The sequence below is a fragment of the Spermophilus citellus genome (assembly GCF_964194105.1).
Source record: "Spermophilus citellus genome assembly, chromosome: 3".
NCBI lineage: Eukaryota > Metazoa > Chordata > Mammalia > Rodentia > Sciuridae > Spermophilus > Spermophilus citellus.
The window spans coordinates 128,930,244-128,952,710 of record NC_138184.1 but is presented as its reverse complement, the minus strand read 5'-3'; the positions used below and the strand labels follow the sequence as shown (position 1 = coordinate 128,952,710).

The 22,467-nt window shown below is 54.1% G+C and overlaps 2 protein-coding genes across 4 annotated transcripts; one reads left to right on the top strand and one right to left on the bottom strand.

Moving 5' to 3' along the window:
• The first annotated feature begins 3,235 nt into the window (after positions 1–3,235).
• On the top strand, positions 3,236–12,921 carry AEBP1 (AE binding protein 1). The gene is made up of 21 exons (XM_081285514.1): positions 3,236–3,865; positions 5,374–5,715; positions 6,158–6,229; positions 6,340–6,411; positions 6,515–6,628; positions 6,703–6,771; positions 7,451–7,528; positions 7,890–7,967; positions 8,046–8,099; positions 8,532–8,641; positions 8,719–8,858; positions 9,170–9,254; positions 9,350–9,494; positions 9,588–9,673; positions 9,918–10,041; positions 10,346–10,542; positions 10,634–10,813; positions 11,010–11,361; positions 11,441–11,580; positions 11,688–11,787; positions 12,039–12,921. The coding sequence occupies exons 1-21, from the start codon at positions 3,628–3,630 to the stop codon at positions 12,677–12,679; spliced, it is 3,417 nt and encodes a 1,138-aa protein (XP_081141640.1). The 5' UTR covers positions 3,236–3,627; the 3' UTR covers positions 12,680–12,921.
• An 84-nt stretch (positions 12,922–13,005) lies between these two features.
• Positions 13,006–21,892, bottom strand: POLD2 (DNA polymerase delta 2, accessory subunit). 3 transcript variants are annotated; one of them, XM_081285518.1, is made up of 11 exons: positions 21,820–21,892; positions 19,952–20,230; positions 16,080–16,201; positions 15,774–15,897; positions 15,266–15,380; positions 14,977–15,175; positions 14,647–14,727; positions 14,348–14,505; positions 14,038–14,165; positions 13,510–13,611; positions 13,006–13,247 (listed from the first exon to the last, which is right to left on the bottom strand). In XM_081285518.1, exons 2-11 carry the CDS (start codon positions 20,169–20,171, stop codon positions 13,087–13,089), a joined length of 1,410 nt encoding a protein of 469 aa, XP_081141644.1. In that variant the 5' UTR covers positions 20,172–20,230; positions 21,820–21,892; the 3' UTR covers positions 13,006–13,086. The 3 variants fall into 3 exon arrangements, with proteins under 3 accessions (XP_081141644.1, XP_081141645.1, XP_081141646.1); XM_081285519.1 differs by lacking the exon at positions 21,820–21,892 and adding an exon at positions 21,676–21,804; XM_081285520.1 differs by lacking the exon at positions 13,510–13,611.
• Positions 21,893–22,467: the final 575 nt, after the last annotated feature.

Genomic DNA, 22,467 nt, shown 5'->3' with positions numbered 1-22,467 from the left:
GGGTCAGGACTGACCCTCATGCTTCCCAAGTACAGATAGACCAGTGTTGCCTCTAGGCCCAAACTGTACCTGCCACAAGACTATCCAAAGGAATGGGACCTTCCTGTGAAGACCTCCCCCCACATAGCCTGAGGGAACAGAGACCTTATTTAAGGTCATAGTCTGCAAATTGGATGCAGACCAGTGGGAGAAAGCAGGAAACCAGGGCTTTGTTCTCATAGCCGGGCTCTGGCCCCTCCCTCCCACGAGCCCCTCCCTCCCACCGCTGGCCCATCAACTAGTTAAACTCAGTCTAACTCAAAGCTTCGATTTCTCATCCTGTTGGCAGCATCTCCTGTCCCCACCCCAAAGGCTTGATCCCAGAAAGTTCCCTGGGTGAGGAGGGGGCCCTTACTTCTAGAAGGAGAGGTGTTACTGTAAAGGGGTAAGAGGCCTTGGTGCACCCCCCTCCCTGTGTGACACTCTGCATGGCACCACTCCTCCTCTGTGGCCTTGCCCCTGACAACTTGAGGTGTCCCTGGCCTGACCTCTCTCTCCCTCTCCTGGGGCTTCCCCTAGCAGGGAATCCTCCTGGCAAGGTTCTTTCTTAAGGGTCCTCAGAGGTGCACTCTTGGCCCACAAGCTTCACAGGACATACTCACTGGCCAAAGCCCCCTTTCTCTCTGCTCTTTCCTCCTCTGCTTTAGGCCTCCACCCTCAGAGTTCCTTGGCTCTTCCACAGCTCTGCTTCTCACTGTGTAGCAACAAGGGAGAGGGTGGCCTTCCCCTTTTCAGGCCAGCCCAGTCCTGCTGTGAGAAGCAGGAGGGAGGGGGAATGGGGTGAAAGGTCACCTGGGTCTCTAGCTGACTCCCCCCAAGGTAGCTCAGGAAAATCCTTGGATGTAGATAAAGATGCTCTGAGGTGTGGCAGGGGCTGGGACTCTGAAGCCCCTTAGTGCTCAAGGTCATGGAGAAGAGGAGCCTCCCACTTTCTAGATTGGTTTTGGCTGTGCCTTTGGGGAGTTGGCATATGCTCCTCAGCAGAGAGAGAAGATTCCTCACAGGCTCCCTGTTTGATCTCCCTATCCCAGGCAGAGCCCCAGAGACCGCTTGGGGGCAGATCTTTAAGCTTAGCAGGGATCCCAAGGGGAGGAACTTCAGTCTGGCTTGGAAAGAAGTGGCCCTCTCCTGCCCAGTTGGAGGCCCTCAAACCCTTAGCCCTCCTGGACACAGAGGGTCCAGCTCCCCATGGTGGTGGTGGTGGGGGGCTTCTGTTCATATTCATGTTGGTGACTCACTGCAGCTAAGGGAAAGGGCTCTTTCTAGTTCTTTTTCATTTTTCTAAATGGCTTCTATTTTCCCTGGCAGAAAATGTCAGGCTCAAATTCAATTCATGTGTGAGCCATTCCCAGAGAAGTGACATTCCAAAGCCCCTCACCCAGCCTTGGGCCTCCAGCATGACACACTCGACCTGGAGCTGCAGAGCAAATTCCCAGAAGTAGTTTTGAGAATGATGAGTCAGAGGTTTGCAGGGGACAGTGGTTTATGAGAGCTTGCTTCACACTTGCTGCCACTAGGACCAGGCTGGGGCCATTAGGGCAGGCAGAGGCCTGGCTGTGAGGGGCTATTTTGAGAGCCCAGGGGCTGGGGCCCATGCTGGTCTCCAGGGGGAATTATGAGCCAAGAGCCAGTAGGGTGTGAATCTGAACACACGTGCTAGGTATGGCACATGCATGATCCACACATAGTAGTAGTGATGAGTACTGTTGAGGTCACTTGCAGAGATCAGAGGGCCAGGAAGGCAGAGCCAGGGTTGACTTCAGGGACCAGCTCTTGACTGTGCCCCTGCTTTCTTAAGGAGAGCCAGTGGGAAAGCAGAGGGAAGGCCTTGGAGGACTCTCCCACTCCTGGTGAGTCCTGTCAGTGCTCAGCTCAGCAGCCCCACTGGGATGTGCCTGGCTGCTGCTGTCTGCTCAGGCTGGCCCAGGGCACATCAGGACCCAGGTGCTTCCTGACTTGCTTTTTCTCTCTAAATACATATGAAGTCCAAACTCAATTCTTAATATTTCCAGGGCTCCTGGGTGTTCCTACAGGACTACATTACTAGGGTCAAACTCTTACAACATTGGATTAAGGTTGCTGGCTACTGCTCACCTTGACTTTTGGCTACAAGTGTGCTTTGTCTTGCTTCCTTATTCCTTCAAGGGTAGAAGCCATGCCCTTAGCTGTGATAGCCATTTTGGGCCAGTCAATATTTGCCCTTCTAGAAGCTAAACACCAAGGCACATGTGGTAAATCTCCCTCTACTGGCACCATGATGGACACCACTGATGGATCCTGATGCCCTGATGCCCAATCTATGTGCCCTTGAGTTCATGTGGTACCTGGAGCCATTAGAAACAGATTTAATTAATTAATTAATTAATTTTGCAGTATTGGTGATTGAACTCATGGGCATTCCATCATGAGCTACATCCCCAGCCTTTTTTATTTTTTATTTTGAGACAGTGTCTTAATTTGCTCAAGATGGCCTTGAACTAGTAACCTTCCTGTCTCAGCCTCTCCAATAGCTGGGAATACAGGAGGATGCCCAATGCCTGGTGTAAATTCAAAAAACAAAAAACACAGGTATTGGTAAGGGGAAGAAATGAAATGGTAATTTGTCCATGTTTAGACCTGGGGTGATGCCTCTGTCTGAGGCATCTACCCAAAACAGAGCAGTTGCTGCTGAGAGCAGTTTTGTACTGCCCCAGGCTAGAAAGTGAATTCTCAATGTGCTGTTCTTCCTGTAAGCACAGGGATTGGTCCTGCACAAACCTGGTGAAGTTGGCGGGACGAGTGCGGGAAGTTGACACTGGGTTGCTGCAGGTGACATTTCGAAGAGCCCTCCCGCAAACGCTTCACAGAATGGAAAGGATGGGGTGACCAGAACCCTCACGACCCATAGTTCCCAGGCACCTCTGGCAGGCTTGGCGAGTGCTAAGATCAAAGTGGGGTAGAGGCATTGGCTTAGTCAGATACTCACCCCCAGACCGTACCTTTTCTTCTCCTAGGCCCTTCATCCCCCCCAGTCGTCCCTGCCACCCAGACCCTCGGATCCTCGGTGCTGGGCTCCGGCCTCCAACGGGACAGCGCTGGTAGTCCGCGCATTGGGAAGTGCCAAGAGTGCGGCGCCCTAACTGCTCCACCCCCCCCATCCCCGCCCCCGCAGCCCCTCGGTCGCTGCCGGACTCCTCCTTCGCCTCCTCCTCCCTGGGGGGGGGGGGAGCCCGCTCCGGAAGCCCCGGCGCCCCCGCCCGGGCCGCAGCTAGCATTTTGGAGGGCGGTCCGCGCGGGAGCGCGCCACGCGAGGCTGGAGTGCCCAGTCGCCGCCAGCGCTTTGGAGCGCCCCCACCACCCCCGAGCTGCATCAGCCTCAGAGCCCGCCGAACTTCTCTCCAGACCTCCCCTCATCTCGGAAACCCTTTCCTACCCTCTTTCAGATCCCCTTGCTCCGGTGCCACCCACACCCCTTCCCAGAATCCCCTCCCCCGCACTTTTCTGCACCCCTTTCGGGAGGATCCCCGCCCCGCTCCAGTTCTTAGAACCCCTCTCCCGCCCCTGCCCCCAGCGCCCCTGCCCCACACCCCCACACCCCGTGCTGCGGCCATGGCCGTGCGCACCGTGCCCCTGCTCGGCTGCCTTCTGGCACTGCTAGCACTCTGTCCTGGGGGGCACCCACAGACTGTGCTGACCGACGACGAGATCGAGGAGTTCCTCGAAGGCTTCCTGTCAGAGCTGGAGCCCGAACCTCGGGAGGACGACGTGGAGGTCCCGCCGCCTCCCAAACCCACCCAGCGCGCCCGCAAAGCCCAGGCAGGGGGCAAGCTGGGGGCGGGTGCAGAAGGTGAGAGCCTGGGGCCGGGGCGACCCGTGGGGGGATTGGCACCTTAGGTGAGCATGAAAGGACTTGAAGGGCCTGGCTCCTCCCCAGACTGTTCATGGTGAGGACTTGCAACCGCGCCTGTTGGGACGCTGTGCCAGGCGAGGGCAGTGCTGGCAAGGAGCCCTGGGACCTGAAGGCACATCCAGCACAGGGTGGTAGGGCCGCTTTTGGGGGCCAGTGGATACAACTGTTCTAATAGCTCATCCCCAGGCCCCAAGAGGGTTTAGGCTAGGCTAGGGAACTGTTACCACCCAGCTGTCCTTCCTGACAGGCCCTCTCTTCAGGCCACACCCCCACCCCACCCCACGCCTGCACTTGCCCACCTACCCCAAGAGTGTACAGGTATGGGGAGGGGCTGCTGAAGACCTATGGCCCACGGCCATAAGTGGAAGTGGGCAGTGGGCAATCCTGGATTATTATGAGAATTACATGAGGTGATGCATCACCAAGGCATGTAACCCAAGGTTTCTTATGTAATCAGTTGTCAATAAATCTTGGCTGTTTCCCGTGGCTCTCTGGAGGGTGGCAAAAGATCTTATGATCTCTCTCCCAGGAGACTCTAAGGCACCATTCATCCTTCTTGAGGTCAGCAGATTCCTCCTCCTGCTCCCTGTAGCCCCAGCTGTAGATCTTTCCCAACTCTCCTTGTACATCTCACCTCCTGGCACCTTCAGCAGCCCAGGCTTGCTGTCTAGGGTTTTTGAATATTGCTGGAACTGGCCTTCTCCTGGTTGTTTTGTAACTTTCCTGTATTTCAGCCAAACTGCCTTCGTGTCTCCCATCCACCATTAAACTCACAGCAGCATTTGCAGCTCCTGCTAATGCATCCTGGGAGGATTCCCATGGGACAGCCCCACCTGGGGCACCTGCTCCCAGACTCCCTGAGATGACCTGGCAGCCAGAAGTTCCTAGACTATTCCTCTGTCCCCTGTGTGGCCCTCAGGTCCCCAACCCATCCAAGATCTCTTACTTTTTCTTCTTTTGGGGGCCTCAGGACCCACCAAGTGTGCCTTTTCTTTGAAGTTTCTTTGTCTTTGCAGGGAGACCCCAGGTCCATGTCCTTCAATTTGTATGATAATTGCAGGGATGACTGTTGCTTCTTCAGGCCTGCATGATTTAGTCACCTCTCTGTCCCTTCCATGTCCAGCACAGAATGGTACTCCATGACTGATAAAGGGACATTTGGTGAAGGAGTGGATTGTGGAGGGCTCCTCTTGAGGTTTTGGCAGATGTAGGCTTCTCCCTGGATCTGAGTGTCACACACTTAGGCTTTAGAGAGGCTGAGATGTGATGGTGACAATCCCAGACTCACAGAAAGCTGAGGCTCAAATACTAGGTCTGCCACAGTGTTTAACCTCTTAGTTTCCTGAACTGCTCTGGGGACTGATAAGAGCCTCTGTACCCAAGTTGTGGGCATCCTGAGTGGCCACAAGGTGACAGAGTGGGCTCTAAATCTTAATCTTGGACAGTACCTCCAGAAAAGGCTAAAGACAAAGGGAAGAAAGCGAAGAAGGACAAAGGCCCCAAGGCAACCAAGCAGCCCCTGGAGGGGTCCCTGAGGCCTCCCAAGAAGGGGAAGGAAAAGCCACCCAAGACCACTAAGAAGCCCAAGGAGAAGCCACCCAAGGCCACAAAGAAACCCAAGGAGAAGCCACCCAAGGCCACCAAGAAGCCCAAGGAGAAGCCACCCAAGGCCACCAAAAGGCCCCCGACCGGGAAGAGACTCCCCACTCCAGCCCCCATGGAAACCTTGGAGTGGCCACTGCCCCCACCCCCCAACACCAACCTTGGGGAGCCACCTCAGGAGGGAGGTTTGTGCCAGGTTTCTCTGGGGTTATGGGGCTCTGACCTCTATTAGAGGCTGGGAATGGGGAGGGTAGGTCCCTGGAACTCTTCTCCCTACAAACAAAGTAGGATTTGGGGCCTCATTTATCATGAACTTGGCAATTTGACCAGTGAGTTTCCTCAGAGCTGTAGCCTCTCCTGGGGAGGAAGAGGGCTTGGTAGCTTGGGGATGGGGATCTCTGTCCCCAGCTGTATGAACTTTCAGGATTCTTTCCTGTCTTCCTTGGTGTCAACAGCCAGCCCAGCTCTCTGACTTCAGGGTTGCTAGCAGGGTACCAGGAGTGCTCACTCCAAGGAGTGTGGGCTTAGCAGTATGTCCACAGGGCCTGTGATGGCTGGTGGCCTTAGGCTGTCAGGGTGGTTAGGACAGGCCCCCATCCACCTGCTCCTGGGGCATCTGTGTTGCAGGAGAAGCCTTCCCAAATACCTGGCAGGGTCAAGGAGAAGAGATCCATGTAGAGGCCGGAGAGCACCAGCCTGGTGAGTGGCTGTCATCCTTCTGGCCTCGGGTGACAAACCACCTTGGCTTGCTGCACTTGAGGGGTTTCCCAGAGTGGGGTTTTTTAGTAGCCACTGGCATCTTCCTTTAGTGCCTGAGGAGGAGACTGAGGTGCCCACTCTGGACTACAATGACCAGATAGAAAGGGAGGACTACGAGGACTGTGAGTAGGCCGCTGTCCCAGTGGCTCAGACCTGACCTGGGTAATGGTGGCCCTACCTGAGGACTCGTCTCAGCAGGGCCAATCAGATTCTGTCTCCCCTCAGTTGAGTATATCCGGCGCCAGAAGCAGCCTAGGCCACCACCCATCAGGAGGAGGCTCTGGCCAGAGCGCCCAAAGGAGAAGGTTGAGGAGCCAGAAGAGAGGAAGGAGATAATTGGTAGGATGGGGGGCAGAAGGGGAAAAGATGCAGGGGAGGGGCTCTGGCCTACCCCCAACTCCACACCTCCACAGAGCCACCTCCAAAGCCTGTGCTGCCCCCTGACTACGGGGATGGCTTCATGATCCCTAACTATGATGACAGTGAGTATCCAGTGTCCTAGAGTCTGAGGGATGTAGGTGAGTGGACACATGGGGCCAGGAATCTGGCCAGGGACTGGGCCTTCCCTGCCTGCTTTCCTGGCTCCTGACTTCGCCTTTATCCCCACAGGGGTGTCCCTAGGCTTTCAATTCCATGCAGGCCCAGCCCTCCCTGTCCTGTCTCCTTCCTCCCAGCTCTTTGCTACCTTTCCTGAGGGTCACCTTGCTCCAGCTCATCATCCCCAGTGCTTGTGGCACCTGCAGATTCCCTCTCTCCTGGGCTATGGGTTTGAGCAGGTCCTTATTCTTTTCCTGCCTCCAGATCCCTGTCACTTCCTCCAATCCTCTCTCTAGCTCAGTCCTCACAGTGCCATAGGGTGCCAGCTGCCACTCAGGCATGTCACCTGCCCTGGTACCACTCTCTGCCCAGTCTTGATTCCTTCTTGCCTCAGGCCAAACTGCCTTGTGGGACCATGTTGGGGACCTCAGCAGCGTCTTGTTTGTCCCACCCATTGCTCCACCCTCTCATAGGAGGACCCCTCTCCTCTTCTTAGCCTGTCCCCGAGATCCCTACCTCCCTCCCCTCCTGCGCAGTCCTGCTTTGTGGGCTCCTGTGAACCCAGGAACCAAGGCCCCCAGAGCAGGATCAGAGCTGCCTCAGCCAAGCTCTCTCTCCCCACAGTGGACTATTACTTCCTGCCTCCTCCACCACAGAAGCCCCATGTTGAGTTGGAAACAGATGAAGAGAAGGAAGAGCTAAGTGAGTGGGACCAGGGCCACCCCCTAAGGCCAGCTCTGCCTGCCAGACATCCTCCTCATGTGCCCTAGCTCAGCCTGACCCCCCATATACCCTTGCTTAGCTTCATCCATGAGTCCAAGCTCATCCTGACTTCCCAAATGCTCTAGCTAAGCTTCACCATATGTCTTAGCTCATCCTGACCCCCCAAATACCCTAACTTGGCCTGACCAACCTCCAAGTACACCAGCTCAACCTGCCCACCTACTATATGTCCCAGCTCAGCCATTTCACAGCTCAGTCTGTTACTCACACGTCCCAGCTCAGTCTGACCACACCCATACTGAGGCCCAGGATGACAGACCTCTTACCTTGCATCCTCCAGAGAAACCCAAAAAGGGCAGCAGCCCCAAGGAGGAAACAGAGGACAAGTGGGCTGTGGAAAAGGGCAAGGACCAAAAAGGTGTGTGGCTGGTCCCCATGGGGCATCTTGACTCTTGTTGCCTTGGGCTCTTGGATCTAGCTCCTCCCTTGTCCACAGGTCCCCGAAAGGGCGAGGAGCTGGAAGAGGAGTGGGCTCCAGTGGAGAAAATCAGTGAGTGGGGATCGGGTAGGGATAGGACAAAAACTAGCTCAAGACCATACACCAAACAAAATTGCAGCTGGGGCAGGGTTGGGAGTGAGGAGGGCCTTGGGTGAAAATCGAGGCCTCCAGCTGCCTTTACAGGTGGGCATCCTTGTGGGGGCCAGTGTGCAGATGACCTCATCATCTGGGTGAAGTCATGACTGGCAGGGCTCTACATGGGATTTAATGTGAGTCCTGGGTTCCTGAGAGGTGAGCACCATCAGTATGTTCTTTCTCCAGATAGGGCAGCTGTGGCCTAAGCAGGGGAAGCAGAGCCACAAGCTGCCACAGCCTCCAATTAGCATCTCTGATTTGAGGGGAATGGGCTGTAGGCCCTGTGGTTCTGGGCTGGTGGAGGGAGATCTGAGCCCCTAGCCATCAGCCTGGGGTATGTGTCCTCAGAGTGCCCGCCCATTGGGATGGAGTCACACCGCATTGAGGACAACCAGATCCGCGCCTCCTCCATGCTGCGCCATGGCCTAGGGGCACAGCGTGGCCGGCTCAACATGCAGGTGGGTGAGTGGTTGGCCCATCCCCTAGCAGGCAAAGGGCTCTTCCACCCATGCTCAGCACCTACTGTCCTGGACAGGCTGGTGCCAATGAGGATGACTACTATGATGGGGCATGGTGTGCTGAGGATGACTCACAGACCCAGTGGATTGAGGTGGACACCAGGAGGACTACTCGGTTCACTGGCGTCATCACCCAGGGCCGAGATTCCAGCATTCAGTACGTGGCTGGGCTCTTGGGAAGTTGGCAAGGTTTGGAGTCCCATTTGGGACATTTCAGTCAGCCCTTGAGCTGGTCCAGAAAAGCCAGTAAAATCCATGAGTGGCCAGCCTTGGTAGTTAGCCCCTGAGTTCAGATGAGCATGAGGTCAGGGACAAGCTACCACCCACAGCCATGGACAGGCACAGGACCTAGTACCTGATGCCCAAGTAAAACTCCATAGCCCTGCTGGTTCAGAAAGGGGGATTAGGTCACCTGGGGCCTGGGGCCTGGTGTAGGAGAGAAGCCTTGCCCTGACATCTTCTCCACAGTGACGACTTTGTGACCACTTTCTTCGTGGGCTTCAGCAATGATAGCCAGACATGGATGATGTACACCAATGGCTATGAGGAAATGGTAGGCACCTGAACCCTGTGCTGTTTCTGTTGTGTGGGCCAGAGTGGGCTCTCAGAAGGGGTAGGAGTGCTATTCTGAGGCCTGTCCCTCCCCAGATCTTCCATGGGAATGTGGACAAGGACACACCTGTGCTGAGTGAGCTTCCAGAGCCAGTGGTGGCCCGATTCATCCGGATCTACCCACTTACCTGGAATGGCAGCCTGTGCATGCGCTTGGAAGTGCTGGGCTGCCCCGTGACTCGTGAGTATGGAGGGGCTGGCCAGGGGTTGGGGTGGCTGGAGTTGATCTGTGGGTGAGTCAACATCAAGATCCCGACTGCCTACCCCTCTGCAGCTGTCCACAGCTACTATGCACAGAATGAGGTGGTGGCGACTGATGACCTGGACTTCCGGCACCACAGCTACAAGGACATGCGCCAGGTTAGAAGCCTGTGTCCCATGCCAGGGTGGGCCCTTTGCAGGGGTGACTGGAACTCATACCTAGCCCAGTCCTGCTGATTCAGGGGCCCAGCCTCCCTTAGAGGGATGTTGACTGCCCCTTGACTTAGGAAGACTAGAACCTGTGGGCCACCTGAGAGGGGCTGGGTTTAGCTATCCATCCCATAAAACAGATCAGGACAGAGGAAGAGGCATGGTCAGTGATGTGGTGCCCTCTCCCTGCCAGCTGATGAAGGTGGTGAATGAAGAATGCCCCACCATCACCCGCACATACAGCCTGGGAAAGAGCTCACGAGGGCTCAAGATATATGCCATGGAGATCTCGGACAACCCTGGGGATCATGAGCTGGGTGAGGGCCTGAGGGCATCATTCTGCTAGCCCTGGCTGCCTGGCCCTGAGCTACTTGGCTCAGCTTCCACTCCACAGAGGATCAGAGGCAAGACCCTGGCACTGCAGCAGGGCCTGTGCAGTTGCTATGTGGAGTTCACCACCTCCTGCTTGCTCCTGGAGTCCCTCTGGGGATCCAGGCTTGTCTTACTGGGCACCATAAACCTCAGCTGCTCCCTGCCCCCTGTCCCTTGGTGTCTGGGTCCTTTCTCAAATGCCCTGGGCCTTGTGAGACTGAGTGTTTGCTGTGGCTCCTGCCCTTTCAGGGGAGCCTGAGTTCCGCTACACAGCTGGAATCCATGGCAACGAGGTGCTGGGCCGAGAGCTACTGCTGTTGCTCATGCAGTACCTGTGCCGAGAGTACCGTGATGGGAACCCCCGTGTGCGCAACCTGGTGCAGGACACTCGCATCCACCTGGTGCCCTCACTGAACCCTGATGGTTATGAAGTGGCTGCACAGATGGTAGGTGGGACCTGGGGCTGGCCAGGGAAGGGTGGGGGTTGGGGGATGAGCAGCTGAAGAGGCCAAAGCTGACCCTGTTGACTTCTCACAGGGCTCAGAGTTTGGGAACTGGGCACTGGGGTTGTGGACCGAGGAAGGCTTTGACATCTTTGAGGACTTTCCGGATCTAAACTCTGTGCTCTGGGGAGCTGAGGAGAGGAAATGGGTCCCCTACCGGGTCCCCAACAATAACCTGCCCATCCCTGAGCGCTACCTGTCTCCAGATGCCACGGTGAGGAATTAACCCTGAAAATCTGGGCTGGGGGAGTAGGAAAGTGGCTTAACCTCAGGTGCTGAGATTTAGGGGCTGGGAGAGAGTCAGAGGGACATAAGGGGATGAGGAGAGTGAGCCACTGTCATGAGCATCTATGGAGGATGGAGGGGGTATGATGATGGAAGCCTTGGCCTCTTGTGCTGGCCACCCCCAGGTATCCACAGAGGTCAGGGCCATCATTGCCTGGATGGAGAAGAACCCCTTTGTGCTCGGAGCAAATCTGAATGGTGGTGAGCGGCTCGTATCCTACCCCTATGATATGGCCCGCACACCCAGCCAGGAGCAGCTGCTGGCTGCAGCCATGGCAGCTGCCCGTGGAGAGGATGATGAAGAGGCATCTGAGGCTCAGGAGACCCCAGACCATGCCATCTTCCGCTGGCTGGCCATCTCCTTTGCCTCTGCTCACCTCACCATGACAGAGCCCTACCGAGGAGGCTGTCAGGCCCAGGACTACACCAATGGCATGGGCATTGTCAACGGGGCCAAGTGGAATCCGCGATCAGGGAGTGAGTCAGCCTGGGACGGGCTGTGGTGGGGAACAGCCCACACAGGAGAGGCTGACTGTGATTCTGTCTGTCCGTCCAGCTATCAACGACTTTAGTTACCTGCACACCAACTGCCTGGAGCTCTCTATCTACCTGGGCTGTGATAAATTCCCCCATGAAAGTGAGCTGCCCCGGGAGTGGGAAAACAACAAGGAGGCGTTGCTCACCTTCATGGAGCAGGTAGGGCAGTCTGGGCTGCATGTGGAGAGAAGGGTGAAGTCTGGGACAGGGCCCTCAAAATAGGGTCTCCATGTGGTCCCCCAGCCTCATCTCCCTCCTTCCCACAGGTGCATCGTGGCATCAAAGGTGTAGTGACAGATGAACAAAGCATCCCCATTGCCAATGCCACCATCTCTGTGAATGGCATCAACCACGGCGTGAAGACAGGTACCTTGTGTGCATACCTTTACCCACCTTCCCCAGGTGGAGTCTATCTTGTCCTCCCTAAGTACCCACAACAAAGGGAGACACATCTGTGTGGCAAGATGGCCTGCTCTGCAGGACTCAGCCAGAGAAAGGCCTGGCCACAGGAAGAACAGGGACTAGTGGGCACCTAGAAGAGGTTGGGCTGGGAAGCTCAGAGGGGAAGGGTGGAGCTAAAGAGGCTCTGGGACAGCCAGCTTGTCTTTCCTGTGTAGCAAGTGGTGGTGATTACTGGCGCATTTTGAACCCGGGTGAGTATCGAGTGACAGCCCATGCAGAGGGTTATACCTCCAGTTCTAAGACCTGCAATGTGGACTATGACATTGGGGCCACCCAGTGCAACTTCATCCTGGCTCGCTCCAACTGGAAACGCATTCGGGAGATCATGGCCATGAATGGGAACCGGCCCATTCTGCGTGTTGACCCCTTGCGCCCCATGACCCCTCAGCAGCGCCGCCTGCAGCAGCGCCGCCTACAGTACCGCCTGCGAATGCGAGAGCGGATGCGACTGCATCGCCTCAATACCACTGTGGGTCCCACCACTACTCCAACCCCTGTCCCCAGCCCCACTGCTGCTCCCACCCCAGGCACTACCTGGGGACCCTGGGGCCTTCTACCTACAACCACTGCAGGTTGGGAGGAATCGGAAACCGAGACCTACACGGAGGTAGTAACAGAGTTTGGGACAGAGTTTGGGACAGAGTTTGGAACAGAATTTGGAACAGAATTTGGGACTGAGTTGGAGCCCGAAGAGGAGGAGGAAGAGGGGGAAGAGGAGGAAGAGGAGATAGCTACTGGCCCTGCATTCCCCTTCACAACAGTGGAGACCTACACGGTGAACTTTGGAGACTTCTGAGACCAGGGTCTCATCACCACCTGGCCCAGCTCAAGCTACAGCAGCACTTCCCAAGCCTGCGCCCACAGACACACCTATCAGCACATGGAAGGCCCCTCGTGTGGGTCCTGCAGGGGACACAAAGGAGACAAGGACCCAAGAGCCAATGTCTGTGCAGAGGTTCCTGCCCTGCCTGCCAGCCTTCAGGGAGGGGCAGGGAGGCACCCAAGGTCACACCAATAAAACAAGCTCATGGCACTGACCATTGCTGTTCTGACCAGCTCGAGGGGGAGAGGCTGGCCCCTACTAGGGTCCTATCCCAGGTATGCCTAGGAGGAGGTCAAAGCTCAGACAAGTAAACATAAATGCTTTATTTACAAGGCTTATATTGCAAAGGCAAATGGCCTGGTCCAGGCTGCCTCTCTAAATCAGGGGCCCAACCCCAGGCCTCCAAGGTCATCATCCTCTGCTCCAAAACCAGCAAAGCTGATAGGTTGGCAAGCCAAGCTGCGCAGGTTCACCAGGCAGGCAGTCTGGGTGGCACTGAAGTCAGGAACGGCCACCAACAGCACCATCTGATCCTCAGGGCCTACAAAGGAGTCACATCGGATCCACTTAGGGTTCTGGGCAAGGTATGCCTCACAGGAAAGCCCCCAGAAGTAAAGAGGAGTCACAGTGGGGGTGACAACAGAAGTACACAGCTCAGAGCCATTTCAGCCCCCAGTCTGGCCCCCTTAAATAAAATAACAGTCACAGGGCAGACCCTAGGCAATCTAGTTCATGGGAGCTTCTCCCCCAGGGAAGAACAAATTGCTCTTGTGAGCTCAGGGTTGTCAAAAGACAAAACTTACCTCGGATGATTTTGGAGCCAAAACTGGGAGTGTTCCCACAAAAGTAGACATGAGGGCATTCCAGAAAGATGAATGGGTCAGTTTTGTAGAAGGGGTAACAACCTGGAAAGGGGCCTGTTGCTGAGCAGGGCTTCTCAGCCTATATAGAGGATACCCGGGACTAGGCAGTCCTGCCTTGGGGCTACCCTTCACAGGATATACAGCAGCATTCCTCCCCTTACCCACTAAATGTCAGTAGCAGGTCCCAGTTGTGACAAAAGTGCCATGTTACCACAAGACCTGAGGGGCAGGTCAGGGGCCCTGATGCCTCTGCCCTCAGGGGTGGGGACTGGGGGGTTATACCATGCAAAACCCAAATTTCCAATATACTCCCATGGTCTTGAGCACTGGGGAGCCATGGCCAAAGACAAATTAAGAGTCTAGAATAGCTTCCAGAACAGGCTTCTCCTTAACAGGCCTGGGCAAGGCAGTGTAATCTCAGGAAGCTGTCTTCGCCCGCAGATCCCACCAGTGTGACTGTGCTGTTACCTAGGGTGTCAGGAGCTGTGGGGCTGATGTGACGGACTCGCAGAGTCCACTCCAGAATCTCCAAATGGTCTTCCATACTGCTGTATCGGAAAATGTCATTCACATTCTGTCCTGATGTCCCCAGGAACCTGCAAGGCAAGGCTCTGCTGACCCTTGGCCTGGGGCCCACTGCTTCTGCTCCACCCATAACAGCCAGCCCAGAGCTCATATCATATTTTTGGGGTGCTCCAGGCCAACCTTGTACAAGAACCTTTTGTTGCCCTGCCTCCTCCCCAACCTTCTCCCCTGCTCCTTCTGCTGTACCGGCTACCTGACTCCATCGATGGTGGCCTGGTAGGGGTTGGTGACCAGCTGCAGTGTGGAGTAGGCAGTGGCCAGTGGGAACATGCAGTGGTGCAGGGGCTGCTGGGGGAGCGTATAGTTGGTTGGATCAAATTCACCTGGCATCACGTCCACAGGCACCGAGGCCTAGAGGGCATAGGGCAGGGAAAGCTTGCAGGACCTGAGGGAGCTCCCACTTCCCAAGTCAGCCACCCAACCTCCCGATCCCCACTCAACAGCTTCACAGACTGGGGTCTCCACACCCTGCCAGCCCCCAAAGCTGCTCACACTCAACTGCAGGAGGATCTCATCCAGCATCTTGACTGCTTCCACACTGGCTGCCTGGGTTTTCTTGGTGAGATACTTGGCCTGGGAGTAGAAACCCAGGAAGCCCTTAGGCCCTGAGGTCAAAGGGACACCCAGAGCCCACCTAAGTTCTCAGCTGAGGAAAGCAGAGCAAAGCCCACCAGCAGAAAGATTTAGAGTTGCCTCATAGACCCTGCACCCCACTCTGGCCCATATACCCTCAAGAAGCAGGGCTGCTTGTGAACACAGCCCCAGTGCAGGAGCCCGCCCACTGCAGCAGGAAGGCTGAATACAGCCAGGTAGCCTCCATACCTTGTTGATAGAATCTCTGCTTTGGGTGCTGTGGCTGAGGAGGTTGCCGGCAAGAATAACCCGGGAGACGTGGGCAGCACTGCACTGTTCTCCTTCATCCCCGAGCTGCCCCGTCACCACATCTACCAGCAGTTGAGTCCCCAGCAGGCTCTCGCCACCGCCTCCACCCAGGCCCAGCCCAGACACGAGCAACACAAACCTGCAGAGACAGTGGGGTCCTGCAGGGTGCCATGGAAGGATATACCACTCCTTGCACTGGCACTGGGGCCCTGGCACTGGGACTCCTCACCTGTCTGTGTCAAGAGGGGGTGCAGGCTTCTGTGGAGCAAGGTCAGCAAAGCAGTGGTCCTCTACCAGAAACTTTCCATCATCTCTCACGGAACCAAACACTGCCAGGACTGTTCCTGGGGAGCAGTGAGGTGGTCAGGTGTTCCCACCTCCTCCCATCACCCAAATGGGCAGAACCACCAGCCCCTCTCAACACACCAGTTAATTTTCTTTAGGACTCTGAAACTAAAGCCAACTTTCTGGGGTCACTGTCCCTGGGTAGAGGCTGCAAGATTGGTCTCACCCAGTGATGGCACCCTACTTTCCCACAAACATAAATGCACCAGCCGCACAAGCCCTGATAGCCCCCACAGAGCTCCCCAACACAACCATGGTGAAGTCTCTCCCAACCTCCTACCAATATACCCTCATTGGACTCCCTACCTCCACCACCCTCTCATTGAATTCCCTGTTTCTCCCCATATTAACATATTCATGCTGGGCTCTACCCACTCTCACTGGGCTCCCACCTGTGACCAACTTTGACACATCAATGGTGCCTTTCAGTTTGATACGCTGCAATTCATCTTCCAAGACCAGCTCATCATCTGGGTGGATGTATTTGCTTCGAGGAGGCTGGGGGAGCAGGTTGTGCTGAAAGGCAGAGATGGTAGGTAGTCTTGGGATCAAGGCCACCAAAGTTCCTATGTTTCAAGATGGTACTGTAGCCCCTGCCCCTCTGGACCTGCTCCTTCGCTCTCCATGGGCAGAGACCCATCCCCAACCCCTTGGGTCTATTAGGGTGGCACATCAGTGTCCTCCCACATAGGTCTTACCTCTTCGCTGATCTCACGCAGGATGGAAGGCTGGAGTGGCATGGCCTTGAACAGAGTGCCCACTACACAGCACTTCTCCCCATGCTGCAGCTCACACAGCTTCTTTACTTCAACTTCACTGCCTGGTGTAAGGGATACAGACTCAGAGACCAGTCCCACCCCTGACCAAGCAAGCGGAGGCCCCTGCCCAGCCCTCTGCCATGGGGCACTTACAAAGAGCCTCACCAGAGTGCTGTAGGCCTGGGCCCTTTAAACCAGGAAGGAGAGAACATAAAGTGAAAGACCTCCTGGACCTCAGCAAAACAGTGAAGGGGGGTCTGCCAGAGGGACAAAGCCTGTGGGTGTGGTGGGGCCCCAGATGCCAAGTATCCACCTAAGAGTCAGAAGCAAATAGGGACAGATATGCAGAAGCAAGGCCTTGTGAAGATAGGGCAGGCACCAGAGTTCTGTGGTCACAAGCCTGGGAGGGCCCGGAGCCACCAGAAGCTGGAAGAAGGAGGAAGGATCCTCCCCTAGAGTCTCCAGAAGGAACCAACCCTGTTGACAACTTGATTTCAGATTTCTGGCTTCTAGAATGGAGAGAATAAATATTGTCTTAAGTCAGCAAGTTTGTGGTACTTTATTATAATGCCATAGGAAACTAGTACAGAGCATTACTTCATTTATGCCTAAATGATAATAGTCATTCTTAGAAAGAAGCATGCTAAATCCCAACAGAATCCGGCCCTAAAAATATTACAATTTAAGAGTTTTCATTCTTCTGTTCTATCCTCTGTCCCCAAATGCTTCATCCTCTGAAAATAGAGATATCCATAGGTCAGACATCCTACCCTCTTCCACCCCACTGTGTTTTCTGTTCCTTCTGGAGTCAGGCAGCCCTGATCACCAGGCGTACCCAGGATCCTGGGGTAAGTTAGAACACATCAGAATGTTCTGTACATTCTAGAGGAGAGCTGTAGAGAGCCAGGGTGGGCAGGAGGAAGGAATGCAATTCTCTAAAGGCCTGTGGACTCATCACAATGGATCCCCATGCCTAGGAAAAACCCCTGTAAGGAGGAGGCACAATAATGTGAAGATCATGTAGTCCCTCAGCTTAACTGACCCCTGCACAGCCCAACCCTTTCCTGCCCTGGAAGAACCAAAAACATTCCTCAGAGGTACATCTGGGGAAGCACAAAGAGGGGAGTAATTTGAAACAAGAGGGGCACACCACCAGTAAGAAACACCACACACCAAAGAAAACAACACATTCCTGCTAGAATTTGGATATGGCTTGTCTTGCAAAGGTTCATGTATTGGAGGTTTGGTCCCTAGTGTAACAATGTGAGAGGTAGAGAGATGTTTAAGAGGGGGAATCTAGTGGGAGGTCCTTATCTCACTGGGGGAGCAGCCCCCAGAAGGGATTAAAGCTCTCCTGAGAGTGAGTTGTTATAGCAATGAGCCCAGTCCCTGAAGTGCTCTCTGGCTTCCAGTTTGTTGATGTGATCTCTCCCCCCCCCCTTTTTTTTGCATGTGCTCTTACTATTTGCTATGAGGTGCTCACTGGAATGAAGCTGATGCTGGTATCACACCCTTTAACCTCCAGAACTATGAGCTAAATAAACCTCTTTTCTACACGAAGTACCTCACCTTAAGAATTTTGTTACAATAACAGAAAATGGACTAATATATGCTCTCACGCCCCCAGGTGGCCCCACTAAGCACAGTACACTCAACTCAGTCAATCCTAACAATACACTAAGAATAAATATTATACCCACACTGAGGCATTGAGAGGTTAAGTATTATGTCTAAGGTCACAGAGTTGGGATACAAATGTATGACCCTTAAGTACTTGGTGGAAACATTAACCCAAGGCAGGATACCCTTCTCCAAGTAATGCACTGGTACCAACAACAAAACTGGACACAAGACCAACACTTGCTCTCACTGATCCCCTTCCAGAAGGCAGACAGCCAACAGACAGTCCACAAATAATTGCCCACGGACAAATAGGGAGCTGAGGTAGAAAATATAGAGTAGACTCTTGACAGGTTAAGGTCACCAAAGGTGGTCTCCCTAAGGACATGCCACCTTAACTGAGAATGTAAGGCCAGAAGACTAGGGAGAGAATGTGCCAGTCAATGGAAAAAGCCTACAGCAGGAAAGCTTGGCATGTTCAGGGAACAGGTGAGCAGAGAGAGACCAATTCTGAGAGGCAGGCTAAGCTTTGATGATGAAGCCCAGGCTACACAGAGAAGCCTCCTGTGAGTATTCTGGGTGATAGCCAGCATCCACCACCAGGTCTGTGGTGACCTGCTGTCAGTCACCCCCTTCATTGTGGCAGCTGCCTAAATTCTTGCCCACAGTCAGTGTGTGGAATGCAGTGGCTGCTGTCAATCACCTGGGAGCACTGTTAGCGGGTTCAATCACTGGGAAAGAACGTGCTGCTTAAAACTCCTGGAAGGTGGTATTGATATTGGGCCCAAGCAGCAGGAGAGTCCACGGACAGTGTCCCCAATGGCTTAAAGGAAAGCAAGGAAAAAGTTCAAATTACTCCCCTTTATGTGTTTCCTCTAGCAGAGGGAGGAAGCAGCCCCTTGTTATGTGGTAGAGGACAGGCAAATAGTACTTTGGGCTGAGGTAAAGAAAACATCACATCCCCAAAGAATTTGCTAATCTACCTAGCAAACTTCCAGGCCCAGAGTTCTCCCACTGCCCAAATAAACTGAGAATTAATCCAACGGTTCAATGAGAGGTGGGAGGGGCCTGACAGCCAGTGTTTCTCAAAGTTCCCAGTGGTTCCCATGGGCCACCAGGGCTGAGATTCACCAAGTCTGGTGCTAGGGATAAGTAAGGCAGGGTCTTACCTATAAAAGCCTCAATTTAAAAACATAATAGGAGATGAATTTGAAAACAACATGGAAAACCACTCATGCAAATCATGAAAATGTAACATCATCCAAAAGTTAAAAGTGGGAGATGGGGGTCCTTTTTCACCACTGAGAATAATCTAATTGCAGGTGCAATCACTGTTGAGAGCCACAGCCAAAGGGGCCCCAGCAAACTTCCAGCTGCCGGCTGATGATTGGTTCACAGCGGCCCCAGCAACATCTAGCTGATTGGCTCCTCTGTGGTGATGTTCATTGGGCTGTTTCCCTGCCCTTTCAGACCAGGAGCTGCTCATTGGGGGACTTCTTTGGCTCCGCCCACACGACCCAGCCAATCGGCCTCAAGAGCAGGAGGATTGTGGGAGGTGGTAAGGCTTGTGTGGGTGAGAGGCTTGTGGGAAGCCAGTGGTGGCAGTTGGGCTCTGAGGGTTTTTTCCTGAGGAGCTATTTTGTTTGGTGTTTGTAGTTCTAAAAATAAAGTTCGTTTCTTTTGACAAGTGGCTCCTGAATTGTGCCCAGCCAGACTGCGGCAAATCACCAAAGAAGAAATGAGGAAAAGAAAATGGGTCATGTTGCCCAGGCCACTTTATTAGGAAAGATAGAGAAAGCCCAAGGGACAGAAGACTCAAGGCTACCAATACAGGAAGCCAGGAGAAGCCATCAGTGAAGTAAGGAGACCATAGTGTGCATCTCCAGAAATCTTGTCTTCTTGACATACCGAGGGGCTCTTTAGCTATAGTGTGAACAAACAGCTGAATAATTTGCACTGAAGACAGGAAAAACATTTCCCTCTGCTAATGAAATATTCACTGTCACCACCAAAACTAAGCCCTTACCTCAAACCAGTCTCTGAACTAAACCTAACGTGAAACCCACAGGTTACCTAATCCTCATTTTTACCTTAAGAAGAACTAGGAAGGTAAGGTAACTAGGAAGTAGAAGTTAGAGAAAAATTTTGGTTCTAAGTTCTGAGCTGGTGGGGGGATTACCCCCTAAACTCACCCCAATGCTGCAGGGCCCGGTTCACCAAGAAGGGTCGCATCTGGATGAGGCGGGTGGCATAAATATGGGCGTACTGTCGACTAAAACTTCTCTCCCCCAACCTGAAGGGTTGTGAGGAGTTGGTGTAAGTTGCCACAGGTACCCGGGCGAAGGTGGCATTGTTGACTGTTGGTGGAGACAGCAGAGTGTGGGGCCTCTGAGCTGCCTGTTCAGAAAACATGGCTGTACTCTTGGCTTGCTTTGTCCGTCAGACAGCTGTGCCCAGGCCAAAGAGGGTCACTGCAAGAAAACAAAGGCATTCTTGCCACTCCTATCCCAACCCAAGGCAGAACTCTGCTGGTGTCTCAACCAAGCTGCCCACACTTCAAAGGGCACTAAGATAGAAGGGGACCATAAGCTGGGTGTGGGTAGTGAACAGCCTGTAATCCCAGCAGGTCAGGAAACTAAGGCAGGAGGATCAAAATTTCAAAGGAGCCTCAGCAACTTAGGCTCTTAGCTTCTGGAGACTCTGTCTCAAAGTAAAAAAATAAAAAGGTCTGGGAATGTGGCTCAGTGGTTGAACACCTCTGGGTTTAATCCCCTGCACCCCCAAAAAGGGGGGGGTTAGGGGAAGGGAGAACAGACATAGTGTTTTCCTGGAACTATCTGTGTCTGGATATCTGTCTCACTCTGTAACCCTAGGCCAGGCAGGGAGAAAAGGAAAGCTGAGAGTGATTCTCTCATTTGGAGCTCTCTGCAAATCCCAAATTCAGGCATCCACTCAGGCATTTCCATCTGGACAGCTACCAGAGTCTCAAACTTAGTACAACCCAACTGGAATACTTGATTTGCCTCCTTCCAGTTCCTCAGCCCTGCTCCATCTCAAAAAATGAGGCCAGCCTTATTACTAAATAAGCTTGCCATTTAAGAATAATAACAACTAAGTAATAAAAATAAAACTATTTTAAATAAAAAACATAAATCAATTGCTGCTCTGTTGGAAACTTTTCAAAGATTCTCTATTTCACTATGTAAAGCCCTATGTTCTTATAGTGGCCTATGAGATCTGCCCCTACCATGTCTCTCACTCCTCCTAGTGACCCTCCCACAGCAAGGGCTCCAGGAGAGGTCTCTGTATTCTGGTTGGTACTTCTCCCATATACCTCACTGGTTCTTCATGTCCTTACTCAAAAATTCACCTACCCCTCTCCATATTAATTTTCAAGTGCAACCCTCCCCGGTATGTCTGCTTCTCTAATTGTTGTTCACAGCATTTTCTCCTAATAAACTGTATACTTTAAGTTTGCCTGCCTCCTCCAGCTAGACGATAAGCTCCAGGATAGCAAAGATTTTTGTTTTATTCCTGGAGATATTACCAGCACCTAGAACCGCACTGTTTGTTTCATTGGAATTCAACCGAGTTGTACCTGCAGGACGTATATGTGATTTTGAAAAGTAATACAAACAATATCTCAAGATATTCTTCACACACAATTGAAATGACAGTAGTTTGGATATTTTACCACCACAGCTTTCTCCGCCCCCAAACCTACTTGTTGTTTTGTTTAGGAAGTTCAAAACCCCGTAGCTGGTTCGTGTTCCCTGTACTGGACAGCTGTGCTGCACAATGCAAGCTCTCGTTATCCGCCCAAAGCGCGAATCTACATCAACTTTAAGCCAAACGTGCACTAAGGTGGCTGCGGCCCGCCAGCTACCGCGTCGCATGTGGCGGGAATCGGACCCACCCGTGGCCGCCCTCCCCTCAGCGTCCGGAGCTAGGTCCCGCGCGGTAGTGCGGAATATTCCCCAAGATGCGAGTTGCAGCCCCGGAAGCCCTTGTCTCGGATCCGTGGCCTCGAGCCCATTCAACCCCGCAGGTTTGCACTCACCAAGCGACGCTCCACATCCCGCGAATCCCCGCGCGCCCGGCCCGCCCATCATCGCATCCCACCAATCCCGTCGCGCCTGTCCCACCCATCGCCGCGCTCTGCCAATCCCCACGCGCCTGACCCGCCTATATCCGCATCTTGCCAATCGTTGCCGCTCAGCTCCGTCCATCATCTTGCGCCGTATCCCGCCGATCCCCGCGCGCCCTTAGCCGGGGAAGCTCAAGCTAAGGAAGCGCTTAGCCGAGTCCCAGGTTCCCTTGGCAACGAGGGGCGGGGAAAGGCGCAGCTGGTCCCGTACGCATGCGTGCACGCTGGGAGCTGGGTGGTTGGTTGCGCGGTGAGAGGTACCCGGTTGTTTTGGGTCTCATGGTCTGTCAGGCCTCTCCCTGAAGCCCTGCCCTGCGAAATTGCCTGGAGGGTCTCCCAAAGTCTCCCAGGGTCCTCGCTGTCCCTGCAGAGTGGCTCACCTGAGCGCAAGGGATCGCAAGCGGCCGCAAGTGAGAGGATCCTGGCAGAAGGAAGGAGGCGCCAGCGGCCAGTCCCTCTCTGCCCTCCAGTCCTGAAGCCCTGTGCATCCGACCCCGGCGGGCTGCTGTCAAGTGCTCCACAGCGGCCATCCCATATTCCCCACCCTCCGATGTTCTCCAC

What these genes read in the sequence shown, in the direction of transcription:
- AEBP1 (XM_081285514.1), top strand. Translation starts at nt 3,628, where the DNA reads ATGGCCGTGCGCACCGTGCCCCTGCTCGGCTGCCTTCTGGCACTGCTA. An exon ending in ACCTGTCTCCAGATGCCACG is followed by an intron (nt 10,814 to 11,009) that starts GTGAGGAATTAA and finishes GGCCACCCCCAG; the next exon opens with GTATCCACAGAGGTCAGGGC. An exon ending in GTGGAATCCGCGATCAGGGA is followed by an intron (nt 11,362 to 11,440) that starts GTGAGTCAGCCT and finishes CTGTCCGTCCAG; the next exon opens with CTATCAACGACTTTAGTTAC.
- POLD2 (XM_081285518.1), bottom strand. Translation starts at nt 20,171, where the DNA reads ATGTTTTCTGAACAGGCAGCTCAGAGGCCCCACACTCTGCTGTCTCCA. An exon ending in TGCGTGAGATCAGCGAAGAG is followed by an intron (nt 15,898 to 16,079) that starts GTAAGACCTATG and finishes TCTGCCTTTCAG; the next exon opens with CACAACCTGCTCCCCCAGCC. An exon ending in TGTGTCAAAGTTGGTCACAG is followed by an intron (nt 15,381 to 15,773) that starts GTGGGAGCCCAG and finishes ACTGCTCCCCAG; the next exon opens with GAACAGTCCTGGCAGTGTTT.